The sequence below is a fragment of the Actinia tenebrosa genome, unplaced genomic scaffold, assembly GCF_029948245.1.
Source record: "Actinia tenebrosa isolate PJP-AT-01 unplaced genomic scaffold, QUT_ActTen_1.0 PGA_scaffold3__52_contigs__length_22856419, whole genome shotgun sequence".
In the NCBI taxonomy this organism is placed as follows: Eukaryota; Metazoa; Cnidaria; class Anthozoa; order Actiniaria; family Actiniidae; genus Actinia; species Actinia tenebrosa.
In genome coordinates, this window is record NW_028292580.1 from 17,738,190 (window position 1) to 17,752,962 (window position 14,773).

The 14,773-nt window shown below is 38.2% G+C and overlaps 1 protein-coding gene across 1 annotated transcript in view; it reads right to left on the reverse strand.

Moving 5' to 3' along the window:
* Window positions 1–258: 258 nt before the first annotated feature.
* LOC116301616 (uncharacterized) overlaps window positions 259–14,773 on the reverse strand; it is a 34,217-nt gene continuing 19,702 nt past the window's right edge. Inside the window, exons 20-42 of the mRNA XM_089035648.1 lie at window positions 14,140–14,333; window positions 13,565–13,697; window positions 12,954–13,055; window positions 11,936–12,107; window positions 11,329–11,584; window positions 10,890–10,923; window positions 10,310–10,587; window positions 9,072–9,214; window positions 8,509–8,649; window positions 7,871–8,066; window positions 7,629–7,774; window positions 7,029–7,223; window positions 6,467–6,624; window positions 6,266–6,383; window positions 5,779–5,868; window positions 5,599–5,694; window positions 5,422–5,511; window positions 5,016–5,168; window positions 4,624–4,876; window positions 3,715–3,884; window positions 2,401–3,228; window positions 1,697–1,977; window positions 259–1,146 (exon numbers count right to left, since the gene is read on the reverse strand). Of these exons, the coding sequence (XP_088891774.1) occupies window positions 1,072–1,146; window positions 1,697–1,977; window positions 2,401–3,228; window positions 3,715–3,884; window positions 4,624–4,876; window positions 5,016–5,168; window positions 5,422–5,511; window positions 5,599–5,694; window positions 5,779–5,868; window positions 6,266–6,383; window positions 6,467–6,624; window positions 7,029–7,223; window positions 7,629–7,774; window positions 7,871–8,066; window positions 8,509–8,649; window positions 9,072–9,214; window positions 10,310–10,587; window positions 10,890–10,923; window positions 11,329–11,584; window positions 11,936–12,107; window positions 12,954–13,055; window positions 13,565–13,697; window positions 14,140–14,333 (4,302 nt within the window). The 3' untranslated portion in view covers window positions 259–1,071. The remainder of the gene's footprint in view (window positions 1,147–1,696; window positions 1,978–2,400; window positions 3,229–3,714; window positions 3,885–4,623; window positions 4,877–5,015; window positions 5,169–5,421; window positions 5,512–5,598; window positions 5,695–5,778; window positions 5,869–6,265; window positions 6,384–6,466; window positions 6,625–7,028; window positions 7,224–7,628; window positions 7,775–7,870; window positions 8,067–8,508; window positions 8,650–9,071; window positions 9,215–10,309; window positions 10,588–10,889; window positions 10,924–11,328; window positions 11,585–11,935; window positions 12,108–12,953; window positions 13,056–13,564; window positions 13,698–14,139; window positions 14,334–14,773) is intronic.

A 14,773-nucleotide genomic window follows, 5' to 3' on the forward strand; every position in this document is an offset into this window, starting at 1 on the left:
ATACTTCGGTATTACAGATTGCAGTTAATCTTTAATTACCAATACCCCCTCCCCCCCCCCCCCCCTCCACACACACACACACACACACACACACACACACACACAATTTTCAATATACGAACGCGACCACGACTACGAAATAATAGTGCCAATCTCTGTATCATACTCGTAGTGGGATATGTAGCCAGTAAATCCAGTCATTCATTTGGATCTCAGTCAGAAATGGGCTTGGGCTCGTATCCAACCGCTGCCACCATGTTAAGTAAAGCAAAGTTTATTGAATAACAATGCTAGCGACACACATGGCTATATGGGCATATATGATTACATTGCTTATCATAGCTCAAATTGAGTTAGGTAACTTTTTTGCTATATTCATGGAGTACATTTTACGTCATACCCGCCATGTTGGCGAGTTGACGATGTCTTAAGCTTTCCTCATTAGCTTGTCTTATTAGGTCAACCAAAATAGTGGTCGTTTCTTTGTTATTTTTTTAACACGTGGGATTTTGAGTCACGTGGTGGTTGCACCCCAAGAATTACCTTTTATCTATAGTGACTTGTATATAGATTAGTATAAACTGTATAAAGTAGTTAAGTACCTAACTGATCACTTATGTATAGTCATATAGTTCAGTTACTAATCCCAAATTAATTGCTCTATTGCTGGTTTTCATGTCGGCCATGTTGGAGGAATTTAACAAAAGAATTGTCAATGAATTCTTTTGTTATATCCTCCAACAAGACCGCAACGTCTTTTGTTATTTAATTCTATTGGGAATGGTTGAAAACCATCAATTGCTATCGCAGCTAACAGTCATATACAGTTCTGTTTTGAATATACTTTGAAAGCACGTGATATAAAGATATATATACATTAGCTTGCTCGCGTGCTGTTCATTTGTTATCAGAAATAAGAGGGCAGACAGATAAGCTGACGTCAACGAGCGTGCGCTCTTTCCTTCGATTGCTTTGATCACTAAAAAAAGTTTCTATCGTTTTTGTTATTGTACAAAAATCGACATCAGTGACAGACACATAAAGAACGTATGTCAATTTGCTAAATATACATCATGGAAATTCGTTTAATCTTCGGTTAGCGTGGATGTTGATCCAGACTTGCAACTCCATGTCATGCTGATCATCCTATTAAAATCATAGAAATTAAAAGAGTTAATTTTAGTATCTATGACAATGTTAAGGTTGAATGTTGGTAGCAGGCTCGATGGATACCTTTTAATCGATATTTTGTGAATGCTAATCGATATTCTCGTCTATGCTCGGATGGGATTTTTCTATTCTCTGTCGTAATTTCTTTTCTCTGTTAGTAATTTCTGTTTTTGTACATATTAATTATTCAGTATTATTATTATTATTTTAAATCTCTCCATATTCGCAATATTCGCAATAAATTACCCAAGCTTATATAAGACACCTCAAGAATATAAGCCTATGGTTTCTTCTTTAGGTGTCTTCCTTCTGGATATATATACATTCAATTATAAAATCTGCAATCACTATTTCTTTTATTACATATTTGTACAGTTATTGTTAATAGAATTTTGAATACTTGTTACTATATTTCCAGAAAGGTAGATTGAATAAACTGATTGATTGATTGATTGATGCCCGATCTTTATTCTATTATCTTCAAGCTCGGACCCCATTTTATCTCAAATGGATTCCATAAAGTTACCTGGAAATCTGGACTGACTCTGTTCCGACTTCCTGTCGTCATTTGCCGTCGCGATGTTCTTGGCGAAGTATTTGCCTTCTTCCACTTTCGTTTCATTCTTATAATAATGACTGTAGAAATGGCTGCTAACAAACATATGCCGATGGAACAGCCAGCGATGAGAAGGACACTTTCCAGCCGAAGACTGTCATTTGTTGAATGTATGATGTTTGGTTCTGAAGGCGTTGTAACAGGTTCTGTGGTGGTGGTAACTGTTGTCGATACTTCAGCTGAAGTAGTAACTAAAGTAAAGAGTCCTTTCAATATATAAAAAAACATCTGTGATGAAAACATTGTGGATGGAGCTGTCAATGGTCCGTTTGCATGATGGCGCCATCTTACTGCCAATACCAGATTTCTTCTCGAACTTTCTTTCTTATTCAAATTTGTATTTTTTATGTGAATATTAAGAAAATATACCTTTTTAGCTTCGTTTGTGCACATTTCAGACCATGTGATGTCACTCTTGGGAGTTGATTCTTTCATTGGAAAAAAAATTTCTCAAGGGAATGTCATCTGATCTCAAATGGGAAATTTGCACACGAAGCTAAAGAGGTCCATTGTTTTTAATAAATGGAGCATAAGAAAGTGTGCAAGGGGTTTTGGTAGTGGTGGGGAGCATAAGACAACAAAAAAACGGTTTACATTTAAAAAAATGCATGTACCTTCAGTTGGTTCAGGTGTTTCCTTTTCTGTCACATTAAACACCAACTTCAGGGAAGTTGAGCAAGAAGGTGTGCCTTGATCACGTGCTATCACAACCACTTGATACGAGATTGGTCGAACGAGAAGCATGAGACGAATGGATCCTGTTAACCACTCAATTGAAAACGTTCCATTCCCATTTTCCAAGTGATATCTGACGTCACCGTTGACTCCATTATCTTTATCGACAGCACTGACATTCGCAACAATTGTCCCAATCTTTGTGTTAACAGAGATATTGTACGACGTCTGGAGGAATGGGTCAAATATTGGGCAATTGTCGTTAACATCGATTATTCGTATATATAATTCGCATGAGGCAAACTTCATTGGTTTTCCATTGTCGGAAGCACGGACACCAAGGAAAGCAAAATCCGTCTTCAATTCGTCATACCTCAATGACTTAGATGTGAAGATTTTACCCGACTCTCCTTCAATTGTGAATAGACCACCAGCATCATTGGATAAGAAATACATGACTTCGCCATTTCTCCCTTGGTCTAAATCACTAGCATTAACTTGACCCACGAAGCTTCCCAAAGTAGCATTTTCATACACCGATAGATTGTAAACAGGAGAAGAAAACACTGGTGGGTAAAAGTTTGGTGTGGCTGGCTTGTCGCATTTGATCCCATCGTAGCCTGGATAACAATCACATTTATTGGGTGCCAAGCAAACGCCTTGTTTTGAACAGTCGCTTAACGTACTGCAGTCTGGGGTACTGCAAGCAGCTCCATGCCATAAAGGTTCACAATTGCACAGATCGTAACCAGTGCATTCTCCGTGGCCTGGAAAACAGGAAAATAGAAAATTAAATTAAAACTTATAAATGGAAATTTAAGTATTTAGCTAGAATGTCAGGAGATTCGCTAGATTTCTAGATACAACTATTTGAAAAAATCATTGTCGGTCGGAGATCTGAAGTCTGAGACCGAAATCAATTATCGGTTATAGGCTGTGAACATTCTTGTGTGATTTGACTTAGTAGTTTGCAACAAGTTAATATCTAAATGTACCAACTTTGAGTGATGACCTGTGCTGGTGAATTATCTGGCTAAGTGTATTTTGTCCCAGCAATTCTACTCGATCTCATATTTCAGATTTAAGACCTACGACCGACAACGTTTTTTGAATTACTGGGTGTATACGATCCAAAGCACTTTTTGCAAAGAAAGCATACATTGTATTTGGTGTTTCTTTCGAAAAACAAAATGGCCGCACTCATGAATATCAATGAGTAAAATATCGGTTAAATTGTATTTTAATTCATTTACCTGAACAAAAATTCAAAGCTTCGCATGAAGCATTAGAGCAGTCAGATCCACTAAAACCAATATCACATTCACAAAATCCTGCTTCTTTGCAAATGCCATGATTGCTGCAGTTGTTGAGTTCAGTGCAGGTTGGCTGGCTACAATCTACCCCTTGAAATCCATCGTAACACCTAAAACACAAGTTTTCCGATATTTAGTAAAACTCAGGAAACCTGGCTCTCCGGAGCGTGAGTACTTGATAGAAGGGTTTTAAAGTATGACCATGGAAGCAGGGCTGCAAATATATTTTCTATAAGGATGTCATATATCAGATCGGTGACAAGTTTTGACCTGCCATGCAGTCTGGTTGGACAAAAGCTTCTTTCAAATACTGCAACCGGAAAAATGCTACGCGCCTGCGGCAATTCTGTCATGTGTCGCACTGTTGCTGTCCTTTCCACCGATTGGATTCACTTTTCACTCGTAATTTAAAGGGCTCGAAATGGCGGCCTGCCAATGGCCAAATGCTAGGCCAAATTTAGGGTTTGGCAGTCAAAAATAATTATGCCAAATGGATTATAAAATTACAGGCAAAATTTACTGGACATCATCTTTCACTGTTTATTTATCTATAATGATTGTTCCTATTCACAAATGAATCTCCTCCAATCAAAGTCTTGTCTATATCATGTGGCATGCCATAAAAAATAAATAGCAGATCAACATATATTTCACCTGTCCAAAATTAAAAAACAGTGGCAGGCCAATTTTTTCCCTTTATCGAGCTCGGCAGCGTATTCGACCCTGTATATTACCCTGGCAGCGAATACGTATACGTAAACGTTCTACTATTTCATTTGCATGATAATATAGTTGGTAAATGTCTAATAAGAAAGTTGCTTTCAATTATTGATTTAAGATTCTACTTACCTACAGGACGAGTTTGCCCCATCTCCACTAACACAGTCCCCATGATTACTACAATTAGCCAACATATTGCAATCAGCAGAATCAAGGCACCCATTTCCACTGTAACCAGGGTAACACTGACATTTGTTAGGGGCAACGCATGTTCCATTTCCAGAGCATTGATGTACATCCGGGCAATCAGGAATTGCACAACTTATCCCAGTCCACCCCGCATTACATTCGCACTGGTAGACGTTAACACATCGGCCATGATCTGATTTAAAACATTTAATGACAGATTAGCTCCTTTAGCTCTAAAGTGGAAAAAAAGCTACAAACTTCAGTTGTGAAAAGTCGACTCCAAAATCATTAAGAAACTGAAACATATGTGCCAATGTTAGCTATTTTAATACCTGAACAACGATCAAGATCCAAACAGGAATATTGGCTGCAATTTTTTCCTGTCCAATCTTTATCGCACTTGCAGACATCAAAGTTGACACATTTTCCATGACCGGAACAAGATGACACGTTTAGACATGTTGGGGTAATGCTGCAATCGCTTCCTATAGGCAGGTGATACGGTTTCAATAAAGTAGCATTTACAATAATTATCGTCATTGGCATTGAAATAGGAAAAAGGGGAATCTGTCTGCTTGGAGCTCTATGGATCTAGTCCTTTTTCTGGATAATGGGAGTAATCTATGACAGGAGTTACCTATGAATGATGGGGGTAACTTATGATCCAGTTAGTTGGATTACTATCCAACAGGTGTGACGAGAGAAGTACTGAGAAAACTCCTCTTAACCTTAACTTACCCATATATCCATCATTGCAGAGACATTTGTTTGTAGTCTTGCAGACTCCATGAACTGGACTGGTGCAGTTATTCACATCATAGCAAGTAGCTGGATATTAAATAAAAGTAAAGCTGGTTTAAGACACTAAAAAGCGGAGATGCTTTTAAAGAGTATCTTGGGAAAAAATGTTCTTACCTTTCTCGCTGCAGGTATCTCCTTGCCATCCAACGTTACACTGACAAAACCCTTTGATACATTTACCGTTACTAGTTGAGCAGTTTGGGCACGTCCCTGTTAAATTACGTCAGAATTATAACTAGATTTTTGTTGCATATTCTACATACAGGTTTAGCAGTTTATCATGGTGTTAAATACCTATTTCACACTTTTCTCCAGTCCATCCTTTCAAGCATTCACAAGTTTGATTGACGCAGCGGCCTTTGCCCGAACACTGATCTGGACATCCTAGATGGAGTTTAAAGAATGACTGTGTTACTATCAACCAAGCTATTATCCATCTCAGTCGTCTATCCTTTCTTGCATATATCCATTTAATCATAGATTCATCGATATAACAATACATCCACCATCTACCATTCATCCCTCCATTCATCCATTTATTCGACCTTAAGCCAATTATTTTATTCCATAATTCATTCCTTCAATATTTCTTCCTTCCCTCCTTCCCTCCTTCCCTCCTTCCCTACTTCCCTCCTTCCCTCCTTCCCTCCTTTCTCCCTCCCTCCCTCCCTCCCTTCCTTCCTTCCTTTCTTTCTTCCGTCCGTCCATTTCTTCTCTTATACATCCATCCATTAATCCATCCATCCATCCATCCCCTTTTTCCTTCCTTCATTCGTCTTACCTGTCAGGAGAACTTCTTGCATGGCAAAAGACGTGTCATTTGTCACAGCAACATCGTAGATACAGCTCTTCAAAAGATTATCTGGTAATTTACGAGCCAAGCAGGTCTGTCTTGATTTCTTTTCAATAGGAAAAAGGCTGTCAGAATCTATAGTATCATTGTTATAAAAAAAACAAGTGTACACGCATGTAAATCACAAACCTTTAACAAGTCACTGGGCACATTTGATAGTCCATACATAGGAACATGGCTTGGATCTGTGTATGTCGAGTCCATTACATCATCAGCATGAAAATTGGAAGAGTTCCAGGACCACGAGTCGTATAAACCTGATTGATTGTTGGTAGCTAAAATACGCCCTGTAATATAATTGTTTCTGGTTTAGTTTTGGCACAAAAAAAGATCAAATGACGAATGGCCGGGGGTACGAAGCTTAAACAGCTACAAACTGCAAAATTGTAAGCATATCTTTTGCGTTCTTGAACGAGATTAGTGGAATCGTGCTACAACCCCCTGAATAACACTTAGAAAATAACGACAACGATCGAAGAAACCTTTCATCTAGTGCTGTACAGTGCACTCTCTGTCTCTCTGTAACTCAGATCCCCCTTTTCCCAGCACCACAAATGCACACATGCTAAACATTACTGCCGTCAGTCCTTTTAGACAAGAAATCACAACAAATTTGCTGCAGAAACTGAACACTAAGCGTTGTTTAAATGTAAACAATGTATTAGTCAATAACCATCTCAGTCCTACTTACAAGAATCTGCAAATTTAATTGGATCTGTGTAAAGGTCTCCATTTGGTCCAGTCAAGTCATTCGCAGGATTGTTGTCCATTAAACCACAGATTCCCTGCGTGCGACCTTTGAAATCCGCTGTGAGTGTATATAGAACATTAAGGAACTGTCTTCCCATTGTATCACTGTGCCGCACATAAATCGTTACAGTAACACCTATAGAAACAGATCGAAAATATGTCAAGGTTTATGAAATTCGTGAACAATGCATGGAAAACCCAACTTCAAGAAGTCTTTAGTTTAGTAGGAGGAAGGAAATTCCAGAGTGCCGGAAAAAACCTTTCGATTCAAGAAGAGAACAAACACTTCAGCATGGGGCAACAGGGAATCGAGGAAAAAGGCGAGCTGCTGCTGCTGCTGCCACTGCTGCTGCTGCCACTGCTGCTGCTGCTACTGCTGCTGCTGCTGCTACTGCTACTACTACTACTGCTGCTGCTGCTGCTGCTGCTGCTACTGCTACTGCTACTGCTACTGCTACTGCTACTGCTACTACTACTACTACGCCATCCTGACTCCCCAACAACGAGGCGGATGGACTAATGAACGTGCAAAAAAGCATACCTGTCTTGTACTCAAGGGAAAAGAACACTACTTCGCCCTTATTTTTTTTATCAGATTGTTTCTGGATTTCAAGAAAAGCGGTTTTATTGTCGATTGATAGTTGTTTCCCCAAAGCTGTCGTTAGATTCACCAACGCACCATCAATCCTAAAGCCAAAAAAAAAACAACAAATTGCAGTTACGTTTAGAATGAGGAGTAGAATTTAAATGAATCTTAGTTCAGTAGGTTTCTTTCGAAGTTACCTTAGATGTGGCATATCTGTTGGATCTAATGTTATTTGTGACATGATGCTAACAACGCTGCTGCCAACTTTTAAAGCAATTCCTCCTATCAGAGACGTCCCCTTGTGGGCAAAGAAGCGGAACTGGATTCCAAATGAATTTGGAATACTACGACACCCCCAGAACTCACCAATACCAAAGTAATCAAACTCAACTCCTACAAAAAAAGTTTAAAAAATAGCCATTAAAAAAAAGCTTAAAATTAGCCATTACGAAGTTGAATAAAAGACTGGGTCATGTTGGCATTGCAACGCATTTTGGAACCATGTTCCCTAAAACATGGCCTTTTTGCACTGGCCTTTTGCTGCCAAACTAACTTTTACAACAATTCTATGAAAATTATATGGTAAAACCAGCCAGCTTCCTATCGAAATGCGTCAGTTTGTCGTATGAAAGCCCGTGCATTAATGTATAAGAATAAATTGGCACCGGTCATACTTTTGCACGTCGCGCTGTATCTTGTAGCAATGACAAAAAATATTCTAAAACACTATTCGATTTTTCTTATTTTTTTCTCCTCTTCCTTGCTAATGGCATACGTGATGATTTTCAAATATCATTTCCATTACTCGTTATAATCTATCGATATAGTGTGTTACCATCTAAAGTCTCTAGATGAGGATCACCAAAACCTCCTGTGGGCCGTCTAATTCCACAGCAGAGACCTGTCCAACCTCTAAAACATCTACACTCTGTCTGGCACTTGTTAGAGACCGTACGGCCGTTCCCGGAGCATGCACCTGATAAAATGAATAAGACATTGAATTATTAATCATGAAAAGTTGACGTTTAATTTTCTTCCAAAAAAAGGTGTGGGCACATATAGAAGGTACAGAATTGATGTTGGGAGTAGTGTACATGAGATGGAGAAACGAGCAAATCAAAATGAACATTAAATAACTTTATCGTTCAAATTATAATTTTTTCGTCATTTTGATTGGTCGAGATAACGGCAAATAACTGCCTACAAATAATATTCTGCTCATGCGCATTACGATACAAAAACGTTTTTCTGCATGTAATAATCTGCTGATGCGCAGTAACGTTACATTTGTCAACATGGTTCGCTTCCTTGTCACTTGGTTTGTTTAATAAATAGCAAGAACAGTCAAAGCACAAAACGAAAACGGATAAAAAAACATTTGAATGATAAATTACTCACTTGTGCAAGGATAAACGTCGGGCTGCGAACAGCTACGTCCCTTTCTACCAATTACACAATTTGGACTTCTGCCACACGGAGGATAGTACGGACACTTATATAAGCCATTGACTTTTACAGGTGCTTCTCCACCTTTGCATTTCCTTGATTATATATAATAAGGAAAAAGGTTAAAAATACTATAATTGAAGTCAGGATTCTTAAATAACACTTGAACTGACTTAGAAATTCTGAATCATTTTTGCAGACGTTTCCATCTGTGACCACGAATCTTCTTCAGTGTTTTAGTGTACCGTTGGTATTTGGGCACGCGTACAGGTTGGTGTTATTTATAATATATTCATATTCATACACAGTCAATCTCATTAACGTTGTCCACCGAAAAAAGACATTTACACATTTACACATTTAGACTAAAAGAAATATCACGTGTTTCATTATGTATTCTTTGCCTCGTGTGCGTCAGCCTGAACTTTAAATGTAAAATTCAACTCGTGAATCGAAACTCCAGAATGTCCCGACCATTTAGCGAGGATTTAAGATGGATAATGGCATTTCAGCGTTTGTTTTATGCCAGAACGTTCGAGGAAACACGTGATATTTCTTTGAGTCTAAATGTGTAAATGTGTAAATGTCTTTTTTCGGTGGACAACGTTAATGACATTGACTGTATATACACTTGATTACAGAAAGGCTGTAGTATACATTTATACAGATACCTAATAAGATGTAAGATATCAAATGAGATACAAAACATGCTTAAATACGATTGCTTAACCACTACATTTTGTGGAAAATACTTTTTTAACTTGAATTTGTGCAATACCTAATGTCTATGATTCAAAGATAAATAAGACCAAATAAGTTACTTTTTTTACGTTCTGCATCTCATTTGATATCTTGCATCTCATTAGATATATGTATAAATGTATACTACAACCTTCCTATTCCTAATTAACTTTACCAAAAATAAACGTAACATAACGAGTTCAACAGCAGCAGGAGGAGGCTGGTTTACCATGACAGCCTAGCCAATTACTACAGGCCCAAACTTTGATCGTGGTCAGGTTTATAGGAAAGTGGTCTTCCGTTTAAGAAAAAATGGAACTCCCTTTCTGATCCAACCCTCACGTTTATTACAGTCAAATAAAAGTATGGTTCTGACGGGGAAAAAAGGGGTCCGGTTATACAGTTGGCAACAGCCTCGTGCGAGAAACAAATTAATGTCGCTTACTTACAGTAAACAGTCGCACACTCCTCTATGACTTGAGAACACTCCGATCTGACCATCAGGGCATATACATGGTGGGGGAGGTGTCGGCCTTGTTATTGGACGTCTTGTCCATGGATATGTTGCAGGGGTTTTCCGTGTTGTTTCCCATGGATATGTTGTAGGGGTTTTCCATGTTGTTTTCCATGGATATGTTGCAGGGGTTTTCCATGTTGTTGGTAGAGTGCTTTGTGAAGGCCTTGTTGTAGCTGCTGTAGTAGTAGAGGGCTGGCATTGACACTTATCCTTTTGAATAGAAATTCATGAATATTCGATCCCTTGGTTTTTAACTTCCATTAATAAGTCAATACCAATACATTCCAATAAATTAAATCTATAGTATTTTACCACTTTTAAAATGACGAGATCAGAGATGGATCTAGGGGTTGTTCATTGGAGCCCCCTTTTGTGAAATGTTGCTAAACCAATCATGTTCTTTAAGTGCAGAAGTTTGGAACCCCCTTTTTTTAAAAAAAACTTTGGATTCGCCGCTGGAAGTTTAGAGTACTAAAATGTAGTGACGAGAAAAAAAAGCAACGTCAACTTACTTTAACGTCATAAGGATAGAGTTGCACACAGAAACTTTAAAAAAAAAGGAGTTAAACATGTATTAATAGCAATAATGAAGATCTTGAATAAAATAGTTTTTTATAGCTTTTCTTTACAATATGTAATTTATTTCATTTTCATTATCATTATCATCATCATCATCATTATCATCATTATCATCATTATCATCATTATTTATTATCATTATCATCATCATCATCATTATCTGTATCATCATCATCATTATTTATTATCATTAGAATCATCATCATCATTATCTGTATCATCATCATCATTATTTATTATTATTATTATTATCATTATAATTATCATTATTATTATTAAATGAAAACAATAGCGAAAACAAGGAACAAAGAAACAAATAAACTATAAACAAACGTCTATTTCTAAATACAGTCCAGCAGTTTTAATGCTTACCTCTTTTTAAGACCACTGTGTACTTTACGATTGTACAAATCGATTGTTTTTGTCTCCCAATTATAAAGTCCAGCGGACAGTTCTCCCACCAGGCTAGTATCCCCATAATATTGATCGACAGTCAATTCGTTGTTCCATTTATTGTCTATGTCAGATGGAGGAAAACACGGAGTAACATCCATTCGAATTCCAAATGGAACTGCTATTGATAGACTCAGTACGACGGGGATTAATTTAGAGATATCCACTCTCAACCCTAAATTAAGAGCGTACATCAACGGATTAATTTAAGCGATCAAATGATTTACGGTTAAAACGGTAGTAATATTAATGTATGCGATGGGAGGAAAGGGGGATTCTAGGAAAGTTTACCACAGTTGGTTGGAAAATCCCGTGGAACCGGATCATTGACTATGGAACAGTCAGTACTAATTGCCCTATTTCATAATGACGTCACATCATTACAAAGTATTGTTTTAACGCTAGGGATCATGGTCGCTAGAGGGGGATGGAATGACAACAACAAATCTTAAATCACAATGAAAGTTGTTTTAAGAGCTGGTGAAGACAAGAACAACTAAATATTACATTTTTCTATTTAACTTACTTATTCCCTTGAAAAATTTCCACCATGTTTTCCATTTGTTGGGGGAGATAAACGGAGTAGTAGCTTGTACTGGAATCTTGTAAGACAACTTTGGTTCAACCATTGCTTCCCATGACACTTTACCATCGGTTTTGATGTTGAGGAGGTTTGCTTCAGGTTTTATTTCAGGAGACTTGCACAGCAAGACAAGAAACAGCAAAATTAGCACTCTATTTTAAAATAAACAAGATTTTTGCTCCTCCCTGTTGGGCCTTAAAATGTTCTGTATTTGTAAACATGTGTGTATCAAGTTAATTTATTATTATTATTATTATTATTATTATTATTATTATTATTATTATTTGAGATTTTGCCCGCAGGCTGGTGCTGTACAATAGCATTCAGAGTCCCCTTTGAGATAAATTGCGCCAATTTCCAACCCCGTAAAATCCCCATACCAATCCCACAATCTACCCATTAAGAAATCATTAGTAATGGCCATTATACACTGATAGTGTTCACTGCCAGGGTTTCTTTATGTCCTTCTTTACGTTACTCTACATCCCCGCCGTTGCAGGGTGAGGTAGTGCGGAGAGACGAGACCGCCATTTTACTTGGTCATCCGAGCCACATGAAGGTCTAACCATTTGTAGTTGTTATTACAAAGGAAGTACCTTATCCTTAGTTATTTTAAGACCCCGAGTGTTGATCCGGCCAGGACTCGAACCACGACGTCCCCCACGAAAGTCCGATGCTCAACCAACTGAGCCAACCGGGTGGCGGTTAATGTTCTGGTTAAAAGATTAGCTCAGCTTTACAGCGCAACGCACAAGTATGACCACGTTTGTATTCGCTTGCTTCTATGCACGGGCTTTTTCTTGCCAAAGAGCGTTTGCGCGCCAGTTTTGTTTCGAAGTGTGTCGGTTTAACGTACAGACCCCGTGCACAGAAGTATGCGAATACATTAAATGTGGTCATACTTTTGGGCTTCGCGCTGTAAATTAGATATTGCATTAATGAATTCAAAATATGGTCTTACATGTACGTTCGAGTCACATCCACGGCGGTTGAACGAGCACATTCCTCCAATGAAGAGATTCTCAATTGCTAATGAGCTTCTTGCCTGTATCTCTGCTGTAGTCTAAAATACAAGTTGAAGAAACAACCGCGAATAAATTTTTGCGGATTGCAGGAAGCTTGGGGCTCTATATTTCCAATTCCAAAGTTTAGGGGGAAAATGGATCGATTTGGCGTTGCAATGCAATGTGGGGATGTTTTACCTGTACGTATGCATGAGAGAATGACAAACACACAAAAATATATACAGTCCAGGCTCTCGTAAGCGACCACTCCGGGATTAATGCAAGCGGGGTTTATATCGTGGACGTAACTAGATCACGTCCCTTACGAGAGTCGTCGCAGAGAGAGCTCCGACTGCATTATCCAACATCTTTGTTTTGCTCTCCTTCTGGGTCTCCCCATATGTTTTTTTGGGATCCAAGATAAAACAAGCTATATGGATCGTTAAAGCAGTCTATTGTGACTGCTGTTCCACAGTATAAGGAATAGAGAATCTTTAGAACCATTTTACCATTCATGGAAATACAAGAGCAAGACCAATTGTTTCCAAATATTAAAAACTAAACTAACCTCTGTTGTAATTTTCTGATTCAGATTTAGCTCAAAAAAGAATGCTGACTTGACGCAAAGAAGAGGTCCAAACGGTATGCAAAATGCTTTTCCTAGTTGCTTTGGACGTACAATAGCCTTAGTTCCAACAAAACTAAAAATAGACAGAAAGTGGAGAAAAAGCGATATTTAATTAACGCCAAAAATCTCCACAAGATCGTTAAAAAAAGTTGGAATAAACATTTTCTTCATACAGTGGGCCGTTTGCATGATGGCGTCATTTTACTACTACTAACAAAATGTTTGGCGAAATTTCTTTCTTATCCAAATTTTCATTCCCTCATGAGAATAGCAAGATAAATGCTGCTAATCAAATGAACAAAAAAAGTATTCGAGTGATTCTGCTGGTAATGGTAGTAAATGAACGATAATAACGTGATAATGGAAGTGTCCTATTAGATTGATGAATGCAGGGATGAGTAGATGGATGCATGGATAGGTGGATGGTATGGATGCATGGATGCATGGATGAACAGAAAAGTATAACTCAAAAAAAAAAAACCTGATTATAAGAAGCAAAGATAATAAATGTTTACCTTCGCTTCGTTTTCGCCGAAAGTGCCAAATCTATCTTGACAAAAAATCTGCCAGTTATTTCAATTCCTAGTATCGTATCACTCATTTTTTGTTTGCCATCAGCACCCTTCTCGCTAAAGACACCAAATTTGAAGTTAGGATCGATGTCCACTTCGAATAACGTTCCAACTTTAAGTTCTGTTCCAAATTCCAACTAAGGAGAAATATGCAAAAGGTAAACTTGCAGTTAGTTTTGTATTCACTTAGTATTGATTTCACTTTTACCCATGCCCAATTTTTTCTTCGTGTCTTACCACTTTCAAGCAAGAAAGCAATTAAGCAAGGAAGCAAGCAAAGAAGCAAGCAAGCAAGCATGGACGCAAAAAAGGAAGCAAGGAAGCAAGGAAGCAAGGAAGCAAGGAAGCAAGGAAGCAAGGAAGCAAGGAAGCAAGGAAGCAAGGAAGCAAGGAAGCAAGGAAGCAAGCAAGCAAGCAAGCAAGCAAGCAAGCAAGCAAGCAAGCAAGCAAGCAAGCAAGCAAGCAAGCAAGCAAGGAAGCAAGGAAGCAAGGAAGCAAGGAAGCAAGGAAGCTAGGAAGCAAGGAAGCAAGGAAGCAAGCAAGCAAGCAAGCAAGCAAGCAAGCAAGCAAGCAAGCA